The sequence below is a fragment of the Geotrypetes seraphini genome, chromosome 6, assembly GCF_902459505.1.
Source record: "Geotrypetes seraphini chromosome 6, aGeoSer1.1, whole genome shotgun sequence".
NCBI lineage: Eukaryota > Metazoa > Chordata > Amphibia > Gymnophiona > Dermophiidae > Geotrypetes > Geotrypetes seraphini.
In genome coordinates this window covers 195,162,702-195,189,748 of record NC_047089.1, presented here as the reverse complement: position 1 = coordinate 195,189,748, position 27,047 = coordinate 195,162,702, and the positions used below count along the sequence as shown (strand labels likewise).

The 27,047-nt window shown below is 41.4% G+C and overlaps 1 protein-coding gene across 2 annotated transcripts in view; it reads right to left on the bottom strand.

Annotated features, from left to right (window-relative positions):
- The window catches only part of LOC117362044 (disintegrin and metalloproteinase domain-containing protein 9-like), a 202,136-nt gene that overhangs the window by 44,084 nt on the left and 131,005 nt on the right, over positions 1-27,047 (bottom strand). For both annotated transcript variants that reach the window (XM_033947779.1, XM_033947778.1), the window contains exon 4: positions 14,419-14,499. In XM_033947779.1, the coding sequence (XP_033803670.1) occupies positions 14,419-14,499 (81 nt within the window). The remainder of the gene's footprint in view (positions 1-14,418; positions 14,500-27,047) is intronic.

The following is a 27,047-nucleotide window of genomic DNA, read 5'->3' as shown; positions in this document are numbered from 1 at the left end:
AAAAACAGAGCCATCCTCCTGAATCAGCCGCAAGAGGGGCTCCAAAGATAGAATAAATAATAAGGGGGAAGAGGACAACCCTGACGGGTGCCGCTCTCCACTGGAAAATAACTAGAAACCAGACCATTAACCAATACTGCCGAACTAGGATGATGATACAACAAACGGACCATGATCAGAAATGAACCCCCCAACCCATAGCCCTCAAGCACAGCGAACAAATACTCCCAGTCCACGCAATCAAATGCTTTACTAGCATCAAGACTAATCAAGAGACCGGGGAGCGAATGGGTCGCACTATGGCCCAAAGCTGCAATGACCTCCGGACATTACAAACTGCCTGTTTACCCCGAATAAACCCCACCTTGTCAGCATGATTCAAATCCGGTATAAAACCCGCCAACCGGTTAGCCAGAATTTTAGCCAATATTTTAAGCTCAAAGTTAATCAAAGAAATGGGACGATAAGAATCCACGAAAGCCGGGTTCCGGTGAGGCTTGGGAATCAGCACAATATGTGCCCTGTTAACATGAGCCGGAAAAGCCCCCGAAGCCTCCACCCCAGTAAAATATGTTATACTAATATTTTAAATATATAAATCTTTTATAAATAATTTAGCATAGTAACTTAATAATTCAACTTATCTTAATGTGGTCTTCTTTAATGAGATAACTTTGACAACATGTTTCACTAAGAAGTTTTATCAAGGCCATTCATCCCTGCAAACAAATGAAATAATCATTTGTCAATTTTACATCTTATTGGACATCCTGCTAAATCCTTCCCTGATAATCCAAGAATCTCTTCATCCCGATATCAGAGTGAAATATAGTTTACCTTAAGCAAGCTCTGCGCTATTCCAACCGACCACAATATGTGTTAACATGGCCGCCACATTCTTGTGTGTTTCTTAAATTAGCCTCCAGTGGAGCGAGATACTGGTCACATCATTACATCAGCAGGAAATCGTGGCACTGGAGGAAACCTTATGGTTTCTTTTATTAGGGGTGAAATCAAATGGTAAAATGCACTGAAACCTAGTTAATAAACCTAAGGAGCCTCCTTCACACTGATTTAAAGTAATGAGGCCCATTCCAATTCTAGGTTTAAACCCTTTGGAATCACTGTATCAAGACAATATATCCACCTCTGTTCCAGAAAATTCAATCTCTCCTCCCAATGGCCTTCCTCCCTCTCTCCTTCCAAGGTTTCAATTATCCTCCATTTAATTTGTTTTACTGTATGCTGGTACTGTGCCCAATGCTGTACTAAAGGGACTTGCAAGTTGCCCGTAGTGATGTGGGACTTGTGTTCATTTAAACGTATATGAATAGCTCTTTTAGTACGTCCCACATAAACTAAATTACATCACCTTACTAGATTGACAGTTAGTATTGCATTGGGCTGTGATTGTAGGGCCAGATTGTGGATCCTGCGAAAAAGGTCCCTCCATCGTGTTTTCACACCATTGACAGTGGCCGCAGCTTGTATGATTTCCAGTTGTCACCATATTGCCTGTTACTTTGTTGTCCCAATACTTGACTAATCGTTCTCCCTTTATTAAAGGCAAACATAGGCATGGATTCTAATCCTTTCAAAATCTGTAAGATAGACCAATGCTCTTTAATGAGGGTAATAGTTTTAGGAATAGCATCGGAGCGGTATACAAACTTAAGGTTTAGTTTAGTATGGTAGAACACACAAGAACGCAGCGGTCATGTTAACACATACTGAGGTCAGTTGGAGTAGTGCAGAGCTTGCTTAAGGTAAACTATATTTCATTCTGATATCGGGATGAAGGGATTCTTGGATTATCAGGGATGGATTTAGCAGGATGTCCAATAAGATATAAAATTGACAAATGGTTATTTCATTTGTTTGCAGGGATAAATGGCCTTGATAAAACTTCTTAGTGAAACTTGTTGGCAAAGTTATCCCATTAAGGAAGACCACATTAAGATAAGTTGAACTATTAAGTTACTATGCTAAATTATTTATAAAAGATTTATATATTTAAAATATTAGTATAAACTTAAAAAGGATCCGGTGAGGAAACAGCACTTAAAGCCTAAGCCAATGAATTAAGGTGGTGTTTCTGAGGACCATAAAAACCAACAGATTAAGATATTTGAATGAGAACCGGAGGTGGAACAAAAAGAGATTGTTCTACAATTAGAGTTGAATATCTAGCAACCATCTCACTCTCACTTATACTTTGAGTGCCTTTTCTGGATGCCTCATGGGAAAGTCCACAAACCAATCCATTAGAGGCCGGGCAAACTCCAGCTTGTAGCCAGACTGAATGATGTCCAGAACCCATCGGTTGGATGAAATCTAAACCCAGGCCTGAAGAAATGCCAAGAGGCAGCCCCCAAATTGAAGAGGGACCTCTCTCAACCTGGCATCATTGTGATTTCTTGGTGGAGGATGCAGCAACAGGTGCTGAGGGCTTGGTATGTCTGAATCCTGAAAAACCTTTGCTTGTAGCTCTGGGAGAATCTCTGGGACTTGGAACTGGAATATTGTGGAGAGTGCCTGGAGCCACAATAATTAGAGCTCCCTGAGTGTCAAAAGGCTCTAGGTTGGCTGTCAGGCAGAGTCTTAGGATGACGGTCCACCACAGAGTTCATGCGATCATCCTGGTCCTTACCAAACAACAGTTGTCTCTTAAGAGAATCTGCTGAGAGTAGCTTTAGAAGTGGACTCTCCAGCCCATTGTCTGAGCAGAGATTGAATAAGCTGACGCTTTACCCAGGACACGAATAATGTCATAGAAAGCATCAGCTACAAAATACACACCAGATAAAAGTAGCTGAGGGGGCGGATCATCGCCTTCACGTTTCAAAGTACGCAGCCTGGAAAGACAGGCACGCCGAGCTCCACAACATCCATGGAGATGATGCGGTATATAAACTTAAGGTTTAGTTTAGTTTAGTTTAGTGTGACAAAGGACATTGTTGAGGCAGCTTTGACTCCTAAAGCCACCTCTTCATAAAGCCTCTTCAGAACATCTACGTGATGGTCCTACATATCTTTGAGCACCACACTGCCTTCACTCAGAAGGGAGGTACGCTTAGTAACTTGTGCCACCAAGGAATCTACTTTAGGCTGACTAAAAAGCTGCTGGCACTCCTGTGTCATAGGATACAACTGAGACATGGCTCTCGCTATCTTGAGAGACCCTTCAATCTTGAGAGACCCTTCAGGAGAACTCCACTGCTCCGAGACCAAGATATTAATATTCGGATGCCAGGGAAACACAGAGGACTGAATCCTCACTCTTAACTGTGAAACACAAGAGAAAATAAATAAAAAGGGAGAGCAGCAGAACAGAAACACTCCTTCCAGCTCACATGCAGAAGGGAAAAGCTGTAGATGGCAGTAGACCTCTCAGTGAAGAGGATCACAGAAAAAATCCGGAGTGCATTCATTCTGCAGGTGGCTCGCAGCCATGGGGAGATAACCCGCTTGCCCAGAATGGGCACTGGAATTATGTTTCTCTTTCTCTGCTTATTTCTGTTATGAATGAGACATCTGACAATATCCTGGAGGCTATGAGCCCTTACAGAGCTTGTATCTCAAGGACTGTTCATATGATATATGATTTTTCTACAGAAGGATCTACTACTCAAATAAAACAAACAAACCAGGTTACTTTGCAAGATATAAGGCAGATTGTTAAATGGATTGAAAATTCAATGCAGAGGACTATTTCTCTGCTATGTAAATTCTCTCAGGAAGAGATGCTAAATTTTCTGAAACTGACATGAGATTGTTAAACATTGAAGGAGGATTAAAGAAGTTAAGTTGAATTTTTTTAGTGCTACACTTCAATCTACTGCTCTGTCTATGGTTAAAGATAGTTGGTTGGTACATACAGAGGCAGAGCGAGAGTGGGAGGCACCCAAGGCTCCTTCTCTACCCCCTCCCCCCCCCCCCACTATGCGTGCTCACCTTTCCTTCTCCAGTACCTATTTAGCTTCCCCAGTGCGAGCAGCATCTCTAACTTGCTGCCCGTGCCAGCATTGGCTCTCCCTCTCATGTCACTTCCTAGTTGTGGGACCTGGAAGTAACATAAGAGGGGTGCGCTGAGGCTGGTGCGAGCAGCAGGTTGGAGCTGCTGCTCATGCCAGCAAAGTGCTAGAGGTACAATGGCAGGGAATTGAAAGCACGCACGTGGTGAGGGAAGAGTGGGAAGGAGCAGAGGGGCAGAGAGGAGAAAAGGTGCTGGCGCACCCACCAAGATGGTGCCAAAGGTGGTCTGCCCATCCTGTCAAACCCCATCCCCCAACAACTATGCTACTGGGTGCATAGCCAGTTGGAACTTATGGAGAACTGTTTTTGTTCTAGGAATCTCAGAATATTACATTTTCCAATGACTCATTATTTGGCTTCTTTGGAACTTTTAAAAGGTACTTGAGAGATTTTGCATTATCTTCAAGATGATTCTTTCAATTGAGGCTGACTCTCATGGTCAGTTCTGTGCCTGGATATTCTGTGCAGGGCCATTTTTAGTAACCAGCATTGAATATCCAATTTATTTTTGGCCACTATAAACTTAGCTGACTAAATCTATACTCAGCACTAAGTTTATAGAGGGCAAAAATAGAACAGTTATTTACATGGCTTGATTTGGCAGCCACTTAGCCATCAAGTGCTTTAAATTTCAAGGATAGCCAGCTAAATCACGTGACATAGCCAACTACCCACTAGTTACTAAGTGCTCCATTTACTAAGGTGTGCTAGCGTTTTTAGCGCGCGCTGGAGATTAGCACACGCAAACCCCCCACACTAAACGAAAATCTAACGCCAGTTCTATAGTGGCATTAGCATCTAGCGTGTGCGGCATTGTAGCATGAGCTAAAACCGCTAGCGCACCTTAGTAAAAGGAGCCCTAAGTGCTAATATTTAGCAGCTGTCTTGTGCTGAATATTAGTGCTTAGCTGGCTAAGTGTTATTTAACTGGCTAGGTTAAGACTCCAGCTAATCCAGAATACTGCAGCCAAACTGATCTTCTCAAAACGCAAGTCTGACCATGCCTCCCCACTCCTTGCCAAACTTCACTGGCTCCCAATAATCTCCAGAATCCATTTCAAATGTTCCTGCCTGGCTTTCAAGATCATTCATGGAATCCTGCCTCCTCTTATCCCACTGTCTTTCAACTCCTCCAGTCCCGACTCCTCCAGAACTGCCCAAAGGCTTAAACTAGCCTTCCCCTCTCCACGCGGCATCCACTATTCAGGCAAACTGGGAAAATCCCTTCTCTTCAAAATCACAGGTCTTTGGAACGACCTCACCACCCCGTTGCGGAACCTGAGCTCCCTTCAGTTATTCCGCAAACAACTGAAAACCTGGCTTTTCAGCAAATTGTAGCTCTATCCTTCCCCCCTTTCTCTCCCCCCTTCTACACATAAGTTCATGTAATCCTTTTTCTTCTTCTCTACCCACTATTTTAAGTTCTTGTAAACCGTGTCGAGCTCCATTCTCATGGAGATGATGCGGTATATAAACTTAAGGTTTAGATTAGATTAGATTAGATTTAGTGCTGAATATCAGCTGATGTGTTCTTAGAGGTTCCAAAGTGTTTAAAGAGGAGGGAGAGTTAGACCAGATTGTGTCAACAGATAGTCCTGGTACTTTTCATTTTCTGGATTCATCTCAAGATCTTGTTACCAAACATGCTACTGATTACTCTTTGTTCTGAAGTTAAGAAAAATGCTGTTTTGAAAACTCCACATTTCTTTCTGTAATCAACAGAGTAACATATTTCCTGATGTGGCTAGACAAACACAACTTCATAGAAAGGAATTTGTGCAGTTAAAACCAAAGTTTTAATAGTGTGTGGCACTTTTTACCCTTAGATTTCCCTATAAATGTTGAGTCACTTATGAAAATAATAGATTGTATACACCTGTAGATTCTAATCTTTTAGAGCTGCTTCTTTTGGATATACCTGTTCTCCAAGAGAATGCAACATTTTTTTTTTCTAAGATACTTTAAGAATTGTTGCTATGCTCCCAAGATATAGACTATATGATTTTATATATGCCTTTGTTCTTTTTTTAAGGGAATTTTCCTATACATTTTATATCATTTACCTGTATGTTATGTTCAATTTATGAGAAAATTTAAAAAAGTAAAAGAAAGCCGGATGGTTACATGGAACTTTTCACACATATGATGAGTAGTTTAAAAATGTTCTAAAATTGTATTGTACATTGTTTGTTTCCATATATAATGATATATCTGGAACTAGAATTCACTTTATTTAAGAAAAAGAAAGGGAACAGATGGAGTAGCTTATTTAAGATGGCTGCTTGAAGAGCGCGCTTAGGCTCTATCAAAATTCCTTTACTCCTTTTTGCCAATGGTAAAGACGAAATCTAAGATCTGGATTTTCCCGGATGAATCCGTAAACGTTACCTTTTTAACTGGATTGATGGACACCTTTGTAAAGCGGGATTCTGGTGTGCAGAGACTGGAGGGAGCTTCGGCAGGAGGAAGTGCATTGTCAGAAGAGTGCACATCCTCCATTGAAGGTGTCATCTTGTCTCTGGAAGAGCATATTCAGCGACTCAACCTCTTTCAATGGAGATAAATTTGGAGGCCATTCCAGGTCGAGGTGTTTCACCTTTGAACCAGTGCTGTGGGGTTGGAGAGGAATCCGTAGTTGTTTTGGAACAAGATGAGTCAGCTGGATTGTTGGTGGAGAAATTGAAGCAACAATATGGAGTGGAGCTTGGGAAAGCTTTTTCCTCTACTGTGGGTTCAGGTACTCAAATTTTCTCGAAGGGTGCTGGAATAGATGTTACCCCACTACAAAGACCGAAGGTCTTCAATTTTGAGTCTATTTGGGAGGCAATTTCAACTATGCAACTTTCTCTGGGCAACTAGATACAAGGTCTTTCCTCCCACTGTACTTTTGTTTCTCTCTGAAAATTTAGATATTAAAAATAGAGTTTCAGGGGCGCTGGTGAGCACCGACTGGGATGGCAGCAGGGTAATGGAGCTCCAGCTTTACATTTTAATCACCCGAGAAAAACATTGCTTTTCTTCAAAATTTTCGATCACCTTGTCCTCAAATTGCAGGCTAAACATGTCTAGCACCAAACCGGGTAAGAGAAAGAATGCTGAGCTGCCCTCTCCTCAAAAATCTGGAGAAAATAAAGCGGAAGATAGTTCGGGGGCCTCCATTTTAGAAGAGCTCCGCTCCATTAAGAACTTAATAGTCGATACAAAACAAGATATAACAGATATTAAATCTGAACTCACCACCCTACGTGAGGAATTTACCAATGTTAAAGCTCGAACTGAAGCTTTGGAGGCTAAGGTACAATCCTCTGAGGACTCTATCAAACTTCTCTTCAAACAGTCCTCCCGCATAGCTCAACTGGAACTTGTGCTGGAAGCGGAAAAGAACAGGGCTAAAAAGAACAGCTTCCGTCTGCTTGGTTTAACAGAAGGCAGAGAAGCGTGTGATTTACCGGAATTTCTGGCCGCATTACTGCCTGAACTACTCAAACTACCACCCGATAAGAAGCTTGAAATCGACACTGCATTCCGGGTCCCGCAACATGTGGCACGTCCAAGTAGATTCCCACGCCCGATTGTGATAACATTACTGAGGCAGGCGCAGGTACAGCTTCTGCTACAGAAGGCAAAAACGTATGCACCTGTGATTTTCGAGGGCTCTAAACTAATCCTGGTCCCAGATCTCTCTAAAGAGACTGCAAAGAAGAGAAAACAACTTTTGGCCTTCCGCCCTAAACTCAACACCATGAGTGCCAAACATGGCCTCCTCTATCCGGCAAGAATGCGGGTCACTCTGAACAACGCGACGAAGGATTTTACAAATCCGGCTGACCTTGCTGATTACATAGAAAGCCTGCTCCCGACAGCGATTGATAAAACCTGATCTGGGTAGCGTATACCTAGCTTCTGGATCAAAACCACTGTGTCTCTGAAGCTTCAGTGCCGGTTTCTTTGTTCCCGATCTCTCCATTGCTGGATTGATACCTGTTGACACGAGGCTAATCTGCCTGTTAAGGTGTCTCAATGTTGGTGCTATACTTTAGCGATGTTTTCCAAGAAATTTTCTTTAGCTGGTCTCTGTGTTCCCTTAATCCCTGTTTCTTGTTTGCCTACCCATGGAATTTGTCTGTTGCACAATGGTTAGTCGTGTTTTCTCTGTTGCAAGCTTTTTCTTTTTCTCACTTACATATAATGCAGGTCTTTCTAATTTATTTGCTTCATGGTGTCTGCTTTTCTGTTTACTCTGCTTGTTCTTTCTTTTATTTGGTATTATAATTGGTTTTTGTATTCCTCCTTACGTTATACTTGTCTTTTTGTTTGTATTGCTTGATCAAGCTCCATGCAGTATCTTACTACTGAAAACTGTTCCTATCACAATTGTTAGCGCTGAGTATATTTTTGGACTCATTTTCATAACATATGATAATGGATGTTTCGAGTGCTTTATTGCCATCTATACGTTTACCACAAAGCCCAGTTGTTCTAATTATCATTCAAATATTTGCCTTGTTTGGAATTGTCACAGTCTAATGAGTTCACCTGATATCTGCCTAATATTCCAAATTAGTACTGATGTCTTTTACTATTTGTACTTTTACTTCGGCATTCCGGAAGTAGAAAAAGCGATAACATTACAAATATGCACGGGTATAGAAATATGTTTTCTCACTCTGATCCTCAGCAGTATGGAAGCATGTTTATTTCTCATCTTAGCCATTTCAAGTATATATTACGTGTGATAAACTTATTATGTCTTTAATACATTGCTGTACTTGTGGGTATATGTCTGCATTGCATAATTGTGCTACTGTACTATTGTATACCTTTCCATGCTATATGGGTTTATGTATGCCATGTGTATTTTATCAGCGACTGTTATTATGGTATACTACTATCATTGATATTTCTACTCACCTGTACTACCTAATACCTGACTACAAAACATGTGGTTCCACTACTACCTCTATAACTTTCTCTGAAACATACATAGGGATTTCTAATTGTGATGGCTTTGTCTTTTTATATATATATCTCATACTATTGCATTGAAATGTCACTAACTTATTTTTCTTTAAATGTGAAAGGCTTTAATAACCCAATTAAAAGATCCAAAATACTTCAATATACTGCACAATACAAACCGGATGTAGTATTCTATCAGGAAACCCATCTCAATGAATCTGAGTCCAAGAAGATCTCTCCAAAATGGGCATATCCGCCATTGTTTTCACCAGCAGTGGGGAAGAAAAATGGTGTTATCACACTAATCCGACGCAGGTCGGATGTCAAGATCCTCTCCCATTCCACTGATGATTGTGGCCGTTGGTCTAAGAATGAAATGTCTATTGGCAATGATCGCCTCAATGTCATTAACCTATATGCTCCAAATGTGGATGAACCTGCTTTCTTTCATAAAATATCAGATGTGGTTGCTTCTGCTGGGGATATCCCATGTATAATTGGAGGAGACTTCAATCAAATATTAGATAAAAATTTGGACAGGAAATCTAAGTCTTCTTACCGTAATACTAAAACATGGCAAAGTATACAAGACTTAATGAGTCAATTGAAGCTATTTGGAGAATATTGCACTCTGATGAACATATGTACACTTTTTATTCTCCACCTCATGCTTCTTATTCAAGAATAGAATATTTTCTAATTAGTTATTCATTATCTCAAAAAGTGAGTGCAGCTCAAATCAACTCTATTTCGGTATCCGATCATGCATCCGTACAACTTACCCTGAACGATTTGGGTTGGAAGCACTCTTCAGGCCTATGGAGATTTAAATCTTCTCTATTGACTGATGAAAATTTTTGTGTGTCTATCAAGCAACAGATTGCGTCTTATTTTGAGTTCAACAAAGCTTCGGATACTTCTTGGCAAACTACGTGGGATGCATTCAAAGCATTTATAAGAGGTCATATAATTTCGTATGCTGCTACCAAACGCAAAGCTGATCGTGGTCACTTACAGCAATTGGAAAGTAATATACAAATAGCAGAAAAGACACATCAAGAAGACTTAAATAACCCTGTTAAACTTTCTACTCTGCAGAAATTGAGACTTGAATATAATCTCCTTTTGAGCATGGAGGCTTCTAAAGAGCTTTTTCAGAAATCTACCACTCATTACTCGAGTATGAATAAATGTGGCCACCAACTTGCTGCATACCTGAAACTGAGATCTGAAAAGACTGCAATTCCAGAAATTAAGGATGGGAATGGCAGCACGGTGTTGAATAACATTGATATCTGTAAACAATTTCAGATTTTCTATCAAGATCTCTATAAGTCTGAAAATCCTGAACTTGCTAGTTTTGACTCTTTTTTGGAACGCTTGATGGAAGAAGAGATGTCCTCCTTAGTTGAACCATTTACGCAGTTGCAAGTGGAACAGGCTTTGAAAATGATGGCGAAACACAAAACACCTGGTCCTGACGGTTTGACTGTGGAATTTTATCAGGCCTTCAGTGATGATATTCTCCCATTTCTGTCTCAATATTTTGGTCAAATGGCTGACGCTGGAGTGGCATCTGGAACTTTTATGGAAGCCCTCACCATCGTTCTACCTAAGCAGGGTAAGGACCCCTTATATGTTCAAAATTACAGACCACTATCATTGATAAACGTGAATGCCAAGATTTATGCGAAACTATTAGCAAATCAATTGAACTCGATCCTTCCTACCATTATCCACCAAGACCAATGTGGATTTATGAAAAATAGGCTGTCTAGTGATAACACCAGATTCTTTGCACATATACGCCTCCAAGCTAACTGCTCTAAGGATCCTATGGTAGCGATGGCATTGGACGCTGAAAAGGCCTTTGACCGGGTAGAATGGTCTTATCTTTTCCGAGTGATGTCTTGGTTTGGCCTACCTGATAGATTTATCCAAATGGTAAAGGTTCTGTTCTCCAATCCTGCCTCTAAAATTCGAATAAACGATATTTTTTCAGAGGAGTTTCATCCATCCAGAGGTACGAGGCAGGGCTGCCCTTTATCCCCTCTTTTATTTAACATCGCCTTGGAACCCCTTCTTATAGCCATCAGATCCTCACCTGATATAGTTGGAGTCCGCCTTGGTGAACTGGACATTAAACTATCGGCGTATGCAGATGACGTTATGATTTATGCCACCCTTCCCTCCATACCGTACATACTACAAATAATAGACAGCTATGCACACATCTCTGGCTACAAACTCAATGCTTCCAAGACTGAAGTAATGCCACTATCTGGTATCCCCTGTGGTGATCTTATAACTAACCTTGGTTTGCAATATTCTTCTTCCCGTTTGAAATACTTGGGGGTTTATTTTGGTCCATCCGTGGAAGAAACACAACAGTACAATGAAGAATATATCATTAAGATGATTAAAGAAAATACATCATCATGGTCACCCTTGAAACTAAGCTGGTGGGGCAGACTGGACTCTATCAAAATGGTATTGGCTCCTAAAATAACATACGTGTTATCTATGTTACCTTTTCTGGTTGCTATAAAAACCTATACTAAAATAGAAGCGCTATTATCTGGGTTTTTATGGAACCATAAAACACCTCGCATTGCGCTAAAGAAGTTGAAAACATATAAATGTAATGGGGGATCAAGCTTGGTATTTGGTCCATATCACAAGTTCTGGTGGCGGAGAAATTGTCCACTTTTGCAGTCTTATCTTCCACTTATGGTCTTCCATCAACTATGTTCTTTCAATGGTATCAACTCCAACATAGTATTCATTCCTTTTTAAAGAATACTCCTCTATCAAGTGAGATGCCTACAATTTTGGAATGGTGTAGTTTATTTTGTGGGAATAAAGGGAAAGCCTCTCAGTGGTATAAATTGTTGAAAATGTCTAAATACCACAATCCTGAAGCGTTGTATGATATTTGGGCCCATGACACTTCTGTGCGTCTCTCTTCTAATGAATGGGAATCCTTTTGGCTCACGTCCTTTGGCTCACTAAAAGCGGCTTCCATTAAACAAATGGTGCTTTATTTGTACCATAGGGCTTACTGGACCCCGTACAGATTGTCAAAAGTCTCTTCCACTGTTTCTAATCTATGCTGGTCTTGCTCATCTAACGTAGGTACCTTAAATCATATGTTATTTTCTTGTAGTCTTCTAAAACCATATTGGACCAAAGTTTGGTCTACCATCTGCGAAATTCTGCCTATTACGGACACCCTTGAATATTCCATTATTGTCTTAGGTGGTATGGCTTTAACCTCGAAGCTAGATAAAAGTGGTATTAAACTTTTGCACTGTTTGTTGCTAATTGCACTCAAAACTTTATTATCACATTAGAAACTTTTCTACTCTCAGTTACCACGAATGGTGGAATACTGTCTGTATATATGCTAAATATGAGAAATCGATTGCAGAGAAAGATAATCTCTTATTCTCATCATATACAAAGATGTGGTCATACCTATTGTCCTATGCTGAACGATCTTACTAAGGTTTAATAGTATGTACACACTCATGATGTATAACTGTTGTAACTTGCCTGCTTACTTACCTGGTTGCTTATTCTAAGCTTGTAAACTTGAAAACGTGATAGTTTTTGTTGTTCTTATGTTTAGTTTATTGTATTTCTTTATTTACTTGAAACCTCAATAAAACTTATTGAACAAAAAAAAAAAAAAATAGAGTTTCAACTTTGGAAAATAGATCTGTAGATTATGAGACCAGATTTAATACATTGGAGGGTCAAGTTTCGTCATGGGTGAAAGACAGTGGGAGATCTTGGAGAATGCTGTCAGAAGATGTAATCTTAGTATTATAAATTTTCCTAAAGCATTTTCAGTTACTGCTCAAGATATGTTCAGAAGATATTTAACTGAGATTTTGAAGGTTCTAGAGGCCTCATATCCACCTCCCTCTAAAGTTTATTATTTGAGAAGAAAAAGAAAGAGTCCTAACCAGCAGGTTTTGTCTGCAGAGAGTCTGGACTTGACTTAAATTTCCTAGAGTATAGATACTGAGGCACTAGTTTTAGCTACTCTCAATGCAATTTGCTATTGATTCGGACAAAGAATGGTTATTTAAATTGTTTTTTAAGCATAGGGATACTTTGTTTATGACAAGCAAAATAATAGTGTTAACCCAGAAGAGAAGAAAACAATTTTTGTTATTGAGACCTCAGGTAGGGAAGGGGTAAAACCTCACGGACCTGACGGACCTCGCGGATCTAAACCCGTACGACCTTAAAAATCTGAGGTCCGTGTCGGTCCATGTACATGGCGCTTGTAGTTTCTGTCGCTGACAGACCATGATAAGATTTTAGCACTGACGGATCCGTCTCAGCATAGGGAGGGAAAAGTGTTAGGATCCGTCAGCGCTAAAATCTCTTCGAGGTCTGTCAGAGCCAGAGACTAGTGCTGGAATTTGGAGACTTCTTTTCCATAATGCACGTCCAAAACCTATGTCCCCGCTCTCTTGGCTTCTGCTCTGCCGCTCCAGCACTAGTCTCTGGCTCTGACAGACCTCAAAGAGATTTTAGCGCTGACAGATCCTAACACTTTTCCCTCCCTATGCTGAGACGGATCCGTCAGTGCTAAAATCTCATCAAGGTCTGTCAGCGACAGAAACTACAAGCGCCATGGACACGGACCTCAGATTTTTATGGACATACGGGTTTAGATCCGCGAGGTTCGTCAGATCCATGAGGTCCGCGTTTTACTCCTTCCCCCTCAGGTAGTGCAGCTGGGAACTACACTTATTCTAAGATACCCATGTAAATATGTAGTTACTTATTCTGGAATAAGATATGGTTTTTTTGAACCTCAACAGTTATCTAATTGTATTTCCAGTAAAGGACAAGTGATAATAAGTATGCCATGAGAATTGTCTTAATTTGCTCTAAGTAATTTTGCCAGAATTTCTTCAAGCATCATCTCTATTTCCTTGAAATTTCTTACCTGTTTTTCTTTTAGTTCTGTCTTTTTCATAGCTCCTCCTTCTAAGTTTGTGGACTAATAGTTACAATGTAAGATTGGAAATTTCCCCTGATTTGTTTAATTAGAAAAAACATTTTTGTTCCCTGTTTGGTTTCTAATTACATTGTTTACCAGCCCACACCTCTTTTACAAAACTGAAATAGCGTTTTTTAGCACAGGCTGGTGTGCTGAATAATCTGCACTGCTCCTGACACTTATAAAGTTCCTAAGTGTCAGGAGCAGCGTGGAGCATTCAGTATGCTGGCCTGCGCTAAAAAAAACGCTATCACGGTTTTGTGGAAGGAGGAAGGGTTAATTTTCTGTTCACTAAATTCTCATTGTAAAATGAAAAGTTGCATAAATTAAAAAGAAAAGAAAGGGAACAGACAATAACTTTATCTTCTGTAAAATTATTGAGATTTTAGATCTTTACTTACACCACGTCCACTGCATTTGTTTTTTGCATCACAATCATATTTCAAGGCTGAGTCAGGAACACATTTTCCAGAAAGACAAATCTTTATAAGATGCATATATAAAATAAATAAGAAATGAATGAATGCATAAAACAACATAACAGCTACATAAAGTAACATAATATAGATAGTGCTGTCCATAGAAATGCTTTGTATCAATCTGAAATAGAACCTGCAGAGAAACAAACTATGCTATCATATTCAAAGGGGGAACACAAAGTATAAATTCAGAACTTTTATTAAAATAATATAATTAGTGTATTTATTTTGTCTTTTTCAAATATTAAATAGTATATATAGAGGACATCTGTTTCTAAAGGGTATGTGAATCTCATATAGGAAACAATCTATTCCAAATTCTATTTTGTTTCAGATCATCTTGTGAAATCCATTTCAACAACTGTGCACTTCAATATATCAAGCAAAAGTAAAGTAATTTAAAAAAATCACTTATCTGGATCACTGCTATGATTGTTTATTTTTACTTTATTTTTGCTTGACACATTGAAGTGCACAGTTGTTGAAGTGGGTTTCACAAAATGGGGGCTGTGTGTGGGAAGTTTGCTGACAGCAGGGGCATAGCCAGCAGCTCATTTTTTGAGGGTGCCAAGGGTAACTGGGGAGTCACCCATTATTTTCTGCTCCATCTCCATCCTCCATTAAAAATGTTACCTTTGCTGGCCAGGATGCATAAGCCCCTCAAGCTGAAGAGTTCTATTTTATTTGTTTAAAAATGTATATACTGTAGATTACCTATTTGGTTTCCATAGTAACAAGCATAAAATGTTAAACATAATTCAGTTAAACAAAACCAACACTCTTAGAAATGGCCAGTAAACATCAGAAATCTTCAAATCCAGTTTGAAAATAAAATTTCAACTCAAAAAAGACTTCACAAACAGTTGAGTTTTTAAACATTTTCTTAATATTCATTCTTGCAGTACACAAATGCAGAATTCCTGGCAGGGTATTCCACAGCTTTACACCCGCTACAGATAACATAGTCGCATCAATCTTAATGTGGGAGATTAACATATTACCTTCCAAACATAATTTCATACTGTTTTCTGACCTCAGACTTCTTTTAGGCTGATAGATTTCAAAAAACTCTTGAAAAACAGCAGAAGAGACTTGGTACAAAGCCTGAAACTCCCCTGATTTGAAGAAATCAGCTACATGCTTTCTAGCCATTGCCGCGGCCGCCACCTTGCCTCATGAATGCTTACTTCATACGCACCAATTGGCATGCACAAGGAGTACTAGTGTTGGCACAGGAAAGCACACTGCTGACATCTTCGCACTAGGGGATGTTTGAGCTGCAGAGCATTTTGACTGGCAGGGCTTGGGCATCCCTGCAAGCCATAGAGAGTACTGTAGTTTGGGGGACCTTGAGCCTAACGTGAGGAGCTCACTGGCTGGCAGAAAGAGAAATGATCTAGGAGAGAGGAGGAAGAGTAGGGAGATGGGACATACACTGCAGACAGAAGAGGAGTTGAAAAGATGGAGGATGGCTTTATAGAACTGGGGAAAACGTTGGCTGAGGGATATAGGGTCATGGTAGAGAGAACAGATATGAAGGTGAGAATAGGTTCAGAGGTGGAGGAAGGAATAAGCCTAGAAAAAAGTGAGATGACAGAAGCTGTAGAGAAAAACCAATGAGAGACAAATATACATGCAAGAAGACTGGAGAAGAATCCTTAAAAGAAGAAGCTTGAGGAGAGAGAGAAAACCAAGAACAAGTAGAGAAACAAAACTGAAGTTATACTCAGACACATAGGTTGGAATGAAAATTGTTTGCGTTTTTAGTAAAGATTTATGTGCCAGCTAGGCTGGATCAAGGGTGGGCAATAGCTATATTTTGCTCATTTCCTCCAGTCCTGTAGTCACCAGAAAGCAATTACTTAACTTTAACAGGTGTTATCCATGGACAGTAGGCAGATGTTCTCACAGATGGGTAACGTCATCTACGAAGCCCGGTATGGATGGTCTAAAAGTGTAGTATCACTTTAATTCTTCAGATGTCTTGAGACGGCCCATACTGTGCATGCGCGAGTGCCTTATCATCCGATGTAACCTGCGGGATCATCAGTTCAGTAAAAAAAACTAAGAAGCCAACTAAGAGAGGTGGGAGGATTGTGAGAATATCTATCTGCTGCCCCTGGATAACACCTGTTACAGGTAAATAACTGTGCTTTATCCTAGAACAAGAAGGCATCAAATTCTCACAGATAGGACTCCCTAGCTACTCTGTAAGGGATGGAGGGAAGATGGCACTTATGTAGAGAATAATACATTTTGTAGAACTGCTTGGCCGAACCGACTGTCCTGTCTAGAATGAGTCTCCAGACAGTAGTGAGACATGAAAGTATGTATTGAAGACCAGGTGGCAGCCTTACAGATATCTTCAATAGGAGTGGAATGGAGAAAAGCAACTGAGGCTACCATTGCTCTAACCTTGTATGCTGTGACTCGACCTTCCAATGGTAGCCCAGCTCGAATATAGTAGAAAGAGATGCAGTCTACCAATTATGTAGAGATTATTTTCTTAGTCACAGGAGTACCCAGTTTGTTAGGATCAAATGTAAGGAATAGCTGAGTAGATGTTCTATGAGACTTTGTTTGATCCAGGTAGTAAGTTAAAGCACATTTACAGTCCAATGTATGAAGTGCAGCTTCACCCGGATGGGAATGTGGTCTTGGAAAGAAGACAGGAAGAACTACAGACTGGTTGAGGTGGGATTCTGAGATGACAGTTCCCGCTAAGCTGCGCTGGCCTGCGCTCGCGCACAAAATATTACATCGCAGCGCACAAGTTTCTCTTCACAGCGCACACACGCGTCGCAAAGGTAAGGGGAGGTAAGGTAAGGGGACGCATTGGGGGGATTGCACTTCCCCACAATTGCCATGCTTCGGTTCCTCTTCTTCCTTCCTTCCTCCCCCCCCCCGCGGGACCCTGCGGCACCATCAACTCTTACTCCCTCTAATGTCGGCCCTGCAGCTCCAGACTTCCTCGCACCTTCTCCCCTCCCCCTTTGGATCGCTATTATTTTAAATGTTATAGCCGCGGAGCTGTATCCATCAGTGGAGATGTCTAACCTCGGCCTGCCCCGGAACTCTTACTGCAACAGTGACTTCCTGTTCCTGCCTAGACGGGCGGCTGCTGCAGTAAGAGTTCCGGGGCAGGCCGAGGTTAGACATCTCCACTGATGGATACAGCTCCGCGGCTATAACATTTAAAATAATAGCGATCCAAAGGGGGAGGGGAGAAGGTGCGAGGAAGTCTGGAGCTGCAGGGCCGACATTAGAGGGAGTAAGAGTTGATGGTGCCGCAGGGTCCCGCGGGGGGGGGGGGGGAGGAAGGAAGGAAGAAGAGGAACCGAAGCATGGCAATTGTGGGGAAGTGCAGAGCTGCAGGGAAGAGTGTTGCGGTACCCAGCTGGAGGGAGAAGGAAGATGAGGGAGGGAATTAAAGGAGATGCCAGGGCTTGGAGCGTAGGAGGAAGGTATGCCAGTCTAAGGGAAAAGGAAGGGGGAGATGTGAGAGCATGGAGGGGGAGCGAAAGATGGAAGAAAAGGAAAGGAGAGAGATGCCAGAGAATCAGGGAAGGGGAGATACCAGACTATGAGGAGAGGTGTGGGAGAGGGAAGGCGAGGAGAGAGATGCCAGACCAATGGGGTGAAAGGAGAGATGGAAGGGGGAGGCATACAATTTCTGGAAGGGGCATAGAAGGAGAGAAGATGCCATATAGGGGAAGAGAGACGGCAGACAGTGGATGGAAGGAAGAGAGTTACAAGAAGATGAGGAAAGGAGAAACCACAGAAGACAAAGGTAGAAAAAAATTTCTATTTATTTATTGCTTTAGGAGACATGTGTCACTGTTTCTGTGAAGCATTGTATGCAGAGTCCAGCTTCTTGCTGGTTCAATTTAACCTTTGTCTATGTATTTTTATTTTATCCCCCCTTTTACAAAACTGTGAAGCGTTTTTAGCACCAGCCTTGGTGGTAGCAGCTCTGATGCTCAGAATTTTATGAGCATCAGAGCTGTTACCTCCGTAGCTAAAATCCACACTACAGTTTTGTAAAAGAGGGAGGGGTTAGTTTGTGATTACATATTCCTTACTAGGCGAAGGTGTTTTCTGTGTTCTGTGTGTTCGAAAGACATGGTTTTCTGTTAGGATTGACGATGTAGGATTGATCTGTGCTGGTCTGGCTTGTTTAGTTTTACAATGGGTGTATTGATGTACTGTTCACTGCAATATGTAAGATGCTGCCTTTTCCTAGGTACTCATGTGTGACGTGTGGCTTGTTACTAAAAATCACGTTTTTCGTACAGATGGTGGGGGGGGGGTGCCAAAAAATGATGGGCCCCGGGTGTTACATATGCTAGGTACACCACTGCATTATGTAAAGATACCAGAAAGCTGGCGAAGCAAAAACTTTAAGTAAATTGTTATTCTTCTAAGTTTTGAGTATTTAACCCTCCCACAATCTCATGGGCACTCGTTTCAAGTTTCAAGTTTATTGAGATTTTGATTTAAACGCAATATCAAATATTTTCAATGTGTATAACAAAAATAAATTTTGGGAAATAAATAAAACCATTTGAACAATAAACATACAAACATATCCATAGATGATTAAAATTACATAAGGAGTACAAGGATAAACTACATTTGTTTAAAAATGCGTCCTCTGCGCCTGCTCATAAATTTGTGGAGTATGTAATTTGTCGCTCATGCATATTTTTTTTTGCACACACCTCATCAATCCTTAGAGGGAACACTGCAGAGGACCACTCTGTCATGATAGAAGGTTGTATAAGGAAGATCTGAGATCAGTGCTTGAAATTCACTGATTCGTTTAACTAAAATGATGCAAATTAAGAAGACTACTTTCCAGGTGAGATATTTGAGTGATGAAAAAGCTGACTCAGTGGTTTAATGAGAGTGGAAAGTATAATATTGAGGTCTCAAGAAACCAGAGAAGGCTTGATTGGGGTTCATAGACAAAACCGCCAAAGACAAAGGCGCGCGCCGACAACTGAGCGCAAGACGGAAGCACGCGCCAAAGAAAAAGAGTGTTTTTAGGGGCTCCGACAGGGGGTTTTGTTGGGGAACCCCCCCAGTTTACTTAATACAGATCGTGGCGGCGTTGTGGGGGGTTTGGGGGGTTGTAACTTCCCTCATTATATTGGAAACTTAACTGTTTCTCTGTTTTTTAGGGAAAAAGTGAAGTTTTCAGTAAAATGTGGGGGGTTACAACCCCCAAAACCCCCCACAACACCCCCGCAACGCAGCGCGATCTGTAAAAGTAAAGTGTGGGGGGTTCCCCCCCTACACCCCCTGTCAGAGCCCTTTAAAACAGTCATTTTCTTCGGCTCGCACCTCCGTGCTGCGCTCTGTTGTCTGCGCGCTCCTTTGTCCTGGCGCGCTTTTGACCTGACACCCTTGATTGGAGGTTCTGTGTGCCGCAGACCCTTAATAAATCTGGAAATTAATGGGTGTGTAGCTAAAGGTTTATCTTGAAGAGGAATGTAAAAGGCACTGATGGCACTGAGGTGCATTCTTACTGAAAATAGTCTTTAGACACGAGTCTGAGAAGTGTAAAAGGTAATCCAAAACTGAAGACAGGTGTCATGTATCTGGAAGTAAAGCTTGCTGAGTACACCATGAGGAAAAACAATTCCACTTAAACCGATAGTTGTGTAGAGTGGAAGTCTTCCTGGCGACATTAATGATAGCTGAAACTGGAGTAGAGAGATGAATATCATTTAGTCTTTGGGAGAGAGATACCAGGCTGTTAGAGCTAATGAACGCAGATTGGGGTGAAGTAGGGACTACCAATTTAATAATGAAGAGGGAACAAAAAAAAATCACCAATAATATCTACACATGCTCCATATACACCTCAGAACCCTCTCAAAAGCTCATAGCTCAAGGAACCAAACCTCCAAAGCTACACAAAAAGAAAAAGAAATTGGAGAAAAACCTCAGTTGTGCTTCATAGGTAAAAATCTCCACTTTGCGCATCAATCTTAATATTCAAGTCTTAAACCAACACCATAAACTGGACTTCATAAAGCAAATTAGTTCAGTAGTAATCATGCACAGCTGAAATTGCACCACAGTACATTCAATTAGGCTTCATAATAAAGGCAAGGCAAATAAATGAAATGCAGTAATCTCTTTGTGGTTCTGATATCAAGCAGATTTCACAAGACCTCACAATCCTACTGTCGTGTCCCTGAAAACCCAACAGGGAATCCCCATTTCGCCTCTGATTGTGTCAGGGGTTTATCAAAATCTTTGCTCCAAAAACATATCCACTATTGCAGTGGCATCTTCAAAGTAGGGACCTCTCATTTTGAGTGATCAGAGTTGGGTAAATCTGCAGAGGGATGTGCTCCCCGATACTGAGTTGAAATATAAGAGGGAACCAGGACTCTCCTGGTCATCTCGGAATCATGATAGCTGGCTCTCTTTGAGTATGAAGAGAAGTTTCCCTAGGTATAGAGAAATCAGTCTGTCCAGTCTATCCAGTCTGTCCTGCATCGGATTACAGGCAATGCGGCGAGTGTAGTCTGGAATAAAACTGTGGAAGTTTGTAATTGATGGGAGATACAAACAGATCTATTGGAGGGTTCCCCATGTTGAGAAGATTCATTGAACCATCTTAATGTTCAAGAACCACTCATGAGATTGAAGGAATCTGCTTAGCTTGTCTGCTAGAACATTCTGCTTGCCTGCTGGATATACTGCCTTGAGAAAGATTTTTTACGGAATGGCCCAATTCCAGATTTGAGTTGCTTCTTGGCACAGGAGGCAAGAACCATGCCTCCCTGCTTGTTGATATAGTACATAACTACTTGATTGTCTGTGCATATTAGAACTACTTGATTGAGGAGACGATCCTGAAATGTATTCAGTGCTCTGCAAATCTTGCAGTTCTAGTAGATTGATATGAAATGATTGTTCCTGAAAAGCCCAAATCCCTTGAGTCTGAAGGTCATCTAGGTGAGCTCCCGATCTAGACATGAATGCATGTCATTAATATCTTCCAATGTTGGGGTATATGAAAAAGAAGACCTCTTAAGAGGTTGGATGGGATAGTCCACCACTGCAGAAAGTGACAAAGAAGTGAGGTGATTCCAATGTGGTGGGAAAATGGATCTGTGACTTGAGACCATTGAGAATCCAGAGACCATTGGGAATCCCTGAGATGAAGATGAGTAAATGGTATAACATGTACCGTGGAGGCCATGTGACCCAGGAGGCGTATCATGTGACATGCTGAAATAGTCTGTTGAGTAGATACTTGGTTGCAGAGATGAATTAGATTGTCAAGCCTTTGTTGTGGGAGGAAGGCACGAGCTTGAGTTGTATCCAGCATCACTCCTATGAATTCCAGTTTCTGGATTAGTTGGAGATGGGGTTTTTTTGTAGTTGATCGCAAACTCCAGAATTTCTAAAAGACATATGGTTGAGTCCATTGCTATGTGAGCCACTTGAGGTGAGGAAGATTTTATCAACTAGTCATCCAGATAAGGGAATACATGAAACCCTATGAGTAGAGTGTTGCAGCCACTGCAGCTAAACACTGTGTGAATATCCTTGATGCTGATGCTAGGCCAAAGGGCAGCACTCTGTGTTGGAGATGATGTGTGCTTATTTGAAAGTGGTGGTATTTACTGTGGGCTGGAAGAATGGGGATATGCGTGTATGCTTTTTTGAGATGCAGAGAGTAAAGCCAGTTGTTCTCTAAGAGGGGATAGAGGGTGCCAAGGGATAACATGCAAAACTTTTCAGTGACTAAGTACTTGTTGAGGGCTTTGAGGTCAAGGATTGGGTGCAGGCCTCCAGTCTTCTTTGGTATGAGGAAATATTTGGAATAGAACCCTCAACCCCTCTGCTGAGGAGCTGCTGGCTTAATGGCATTCAGCTGAAGAAGGCCTGAAAGTTCTTGTTGAAGAAGGGAGGTCTGCTGGGAATTGAAAATATACTTTCTTGGAAGTCTGTGTGGAGGCATTTTGCAAAGACAAAGTGCATAGCCTTCTCTTATGACCTTGAAGACCCAGTTGTCAGTGGTGATTTAGGTTCAACAATGATGATAATGAATCAGTTGACCTCTGATGGGATGAGAGGAAGGGAGATATATTGGAACAGTAGCTATTCTATGGATGAGGGAGTCAAAATGACTGAGTGGAGTTTTACTGAGGCTGTGTTTGTTGTTTCTGGGCCAGTTGTTTTCTGGGGCATCTTTAAGGAGTAGGCTTAACAGAAGAAATTGTCTGAGAATAGCATCTTTTAAAAGCTGTTGACGGATATCTAGGATTATAATAATGCCTAACAGTCTGGGGATTAGAAGACTTTGAGGTAGACAAAGTTGTCATACTTTGCTCATGCTGAGTCATTTTCTCAGTGACTAGTTCAATCTTGTCATCTCCCAGACAAGGAATATTGGCCAGATGATCTTGTACATTAGGGTCTAAGTCAGAGACCCTTAACCATGCCTGTCGACACATGGCAATAGATAGAGCAGTTCAAAATCCAAGGCATCATACAACTCTGCTTTTGGTTGAGAAACAGATTCCATTTTCACTGGTAGAGCATGTCCTATTTAGCATATGAATTTGGTGAATGATAAACTCTCTGTTGGAGATTTATGGGTATGAGGTTGAGGAGAAGAATCAGGGATAATACTATAAGATTCTGGCATAGCAGGTTTTGCATTTGAGTATGTAGGATCCAAAAGATCTGAATCATTGTCAGTTCTTTTATGGGATAAGACACGCTTAGAGCAGTGATCTTTTGATTGGGATTGGTACCAATCTGAAGACCTATGACTGCGCTGCCTGGAAGAGCTTCAATCGGTGTCTCGGTACCGATCTGAAATGGAGTGTGAAGAACTGTGATGGTTGTGATGGATGAGGGGCCGATAGAGCTATGTTTGAGCTGGGACTGTACCGACAGAGCCAAGGGAGGTATCTGGACTGGTTGCGATTACAACATAAGTGCCAACTCCCTTTGTAGGAACTCTTGCAGTTGCTCCTGTAAAGATTGCACTGGTACCATTGTCAGTACAGATGGTGCCGTTTGAGCTACAGTGCATCGAGGCTTTGGTGACCTAGATGAAGAGGCATGCCTCGGAGGGGATGCCAACTGTGGTGAAGGAGACTTCGACTTCTTGCCTCCGCTTTGGGCATGCATCGATTTACTGGATGCTTGAGAAGATGTGGATTCATGAGATGATGGAGAAGAATGAACCCGCTTCTTAGCATTTTTAGGAGCAGACGATGGTACCAGTGGAGCTGACACTGAGTAGGATGTCAGTACCAACGTTGATGTCGATGCTTTAGTCAAAGTATTCTTAGACTTTGGTGGTGAAGGTGAAGACATTGTTGAAGTTGAGCCAAAATGTATCTCTTGTTTAATAAGCCGTGTCTTCAATGTACACTTTTTAAGAGAGGCACAGCAGGTACAAGTGTCAACCCAGTGGTCAGGGCCAAGGCACTGAAGGCACAAAGTGTGCGGATCAGCATTAGAAATGGCCCTGCTACACTGAGAACATTTTTAAAAACCCACAGGAAGGTTTGGACATCAATGAAAAAAACAAATATCATAAGGTCAAAGCACTGATTTTCAGAAGGCGTTTGACAAGGTTCCACATTAACGACTACTTCGGAAAATTGCGAGCCATGGAATCGAGGGTGAAATACTCACGTTGATTAAAAACTGGCTGGAGCATAGGAAACAGAGAGTGGGAATAAATGGACAATACTCAGACTGGAAGAGCATCACCAGTGGTGTGTTGCAGGGCTCAGTGCTTGGATCTGTGCTCTTCAACATCTTTATAAACGATCTGGACATAGGTACAATGAGCGAGGTGATTAAATTTGCGGACGATACAAAGTTATTCAGAGTAGTGAAGATGCAGGAGAATTGCGAAGATCTGCAACATGACATAATCAGGCTCGAGGAATGGGCATCGACATGGCAGAGGTTCAACGTGGATAAGTGTAAAGTGATGCATGTCGGTAACAAAAATCTCCTGCACGAATACAGGATGTCCGGGGTGGTACTTAGAGAGACCTCCCAGGAAAGGGACAAGTCGATGAAGCCGTCCATGCAATGTGCGGCGGCAGCGAAAAGGGTGAACAGAATGCTAGGAATGATAAAGAAGGGGATCACAAACAGACTGGAGAAGGTTATCATGTCGCTATACCAGGCCAGAGAAGGGCGACTAAGATGGTTAGGGGGCTGGAGGAGTTGCCATATAGTGAAAGATTAGAGAAACTGGGCCTTTTCTCCCTCGAACAGAGGAGATTGAGAAGGAAATATTCAAGGTACTGAAGGGAATAAACTTAGTATATAAGGACAGGTTGTTCACCCTCTCCAAGGTAGGGAGAACGAGAGGGCACTCTAAAATTGAAAGGAAGGAAATGTAAGGAAGTTCTTCTTCTTTGCCTCCCTAGCCCCTAAATACATAACTGACCTCTTCTCCTTCTCAGCCAACAGACACAAGAGAAGCTCTCATTTGAACTTCGTTTTCACCCCAGTTAGAGGATGTAGACTAAAAAAAACCATGAACACCTTCTCTCACATCAGGCAACATTATGGGGTAAAGATCTAGAACAATTGCTTTCGCCCACTACTTATGAGGAATTCAGGAAGCCCTAAAAGCACATCTGTTCCTGAAGTATCTAGACACCTGATCCATACATCTCTTTCCCCCCAATATTAGTTTTCCTGCCCTATCAACCACTCACTCTCACATCTTTTAAGTTCATTCAATTTGTACCTTCTTTTATTCTTTTGTAAACCGCATAGAACTTCACGGTACTGCGGTATATAAACTGTTATTATTATTAGAAAACTGGAACGCTCTTCCAGTGTCTGTCATAGGGGAAAACACCCTCCAGGGATTCAAGACAAAGTTAGACAAGTTCTTGCTGAACCGGAACATTGTCAAGTAGGGCTAGTTTCAGTTAGGGTGCTGGTCTTTGACCAGAGGGCCGCCTTGTGAGCGGACTGCTGGGCAAGAGGGACCACTGGTCTGACCCAGCAGCGGCAGTTCTTATGTTCTGAATTGTAGCGTTAGTTGAGTGAACGAGATACCAAAAATTGATCGATGCAGCTGGCCTGCTAAGAAGCTGAGAGGAGCCAGAAGGCCCTAGAAATGAAAATTAGGAAAAATTTAAGTATTTAAAACAAGAGTACTAAAGAAAAGAAAATAATGAAAAAAATAAAGGTAAAAAATTATGGGACGGCAAAAATATATGAGGAAAAATCACGTGTTTGGAGACCATCCATAACAACAACTGTTTAGCTCTGTGGAAGACTAAAAATTGATGATCCTCAGAACCGACATCAGGCAGGAAGGCACTCATGCATGCGTGGTATGGGCTGTCTCGAGACTTCTGAAGAGTTAAAGTGATATTACACTTTTAGACTGTCCGTACTGGGCTCCGTGGATGACATTGCCTATCTGTGAGAATATGCTGCATACTTGTTCTGGGATAATTAATGTTATTTTACTGGAAGAACGAGAGGGCACTTTCTAAAGTTAAAACGGGATAGATTCCGTACAAACGTAAAGAAGTTCTTCATCACCCAGAGAGTGGTAGAGAACTGGAATGCTCTTCCGGAGTCTGTTATAAGGGAAAACACCCTCCAGGGATTCAAGACAAGGTTGAAGAAGTTCCTGCTGAACCAGAATGAACGCAAGTAGGGCTGGTCTCGATTAGGGCACTGGTCTTTGACCTGGGGGCCACCGCGTGAGCGGACTGCTGGGCGCGATGGACTACCGGTCTGACCCAGCAGCGGCAATTCTTATGTTCTAAAAAATAGCACAAGAACAAAACTCCACAGGACACAGAAAAAAAACACTAAACACAGTGGAGATGATCAAGCAGCATGCCAAAAAGAATTGATAGATTTTTCCAAACTCAGATCAAAAAGGTAGTGTTAGTGTTTTGGCCACTTGGCCTGCATCAGAAGCCTCCAATGTCAGTACAAGTCTACTATTGATTTTTAGATATGGAAGAACTCATAAAACAATTTTATATATCAGAAGAATAAGGAAATGTAGCAAATCTCAACAAAAGGACATGTCAGTAAACATACACTCTCTCTCAGTCGTCTGGTAATGCCAGTCTATCCTTCCACCAGCAGGTCAGGTGGCTGAAACATGATGTGTAAAGGCAGATGAAAGTTTACTAATATAATATTTTTTTGACATGAGTGAAAAATTCTATCAATTCTTTTTGGTGTGATGCTTGATCATCTCCATTATGTTTGGTGATTTTACTGGAAGGACAGAAGAGCAGGAGGGGATTGTGCCAGTATTTGATGCCATGGTCTGAAAATATCTGAAATTGCTTCTTTTTGGGAGCTCTGAAGAGACCTATGATTGCATCTCAAATTGAAAGGGGTATATAGAATAATATCATCACTCTTTTTTCACAAAAATGAAACAGTCAAATATCTTATGGGACACAGTGGGGTAGGACTAAATGGGCTTATTATGCAGTATCATCCCAAAGAAATAGCATGGCAGCAGCAAGTATGAGGTTACAGGAGATTTGGATGGA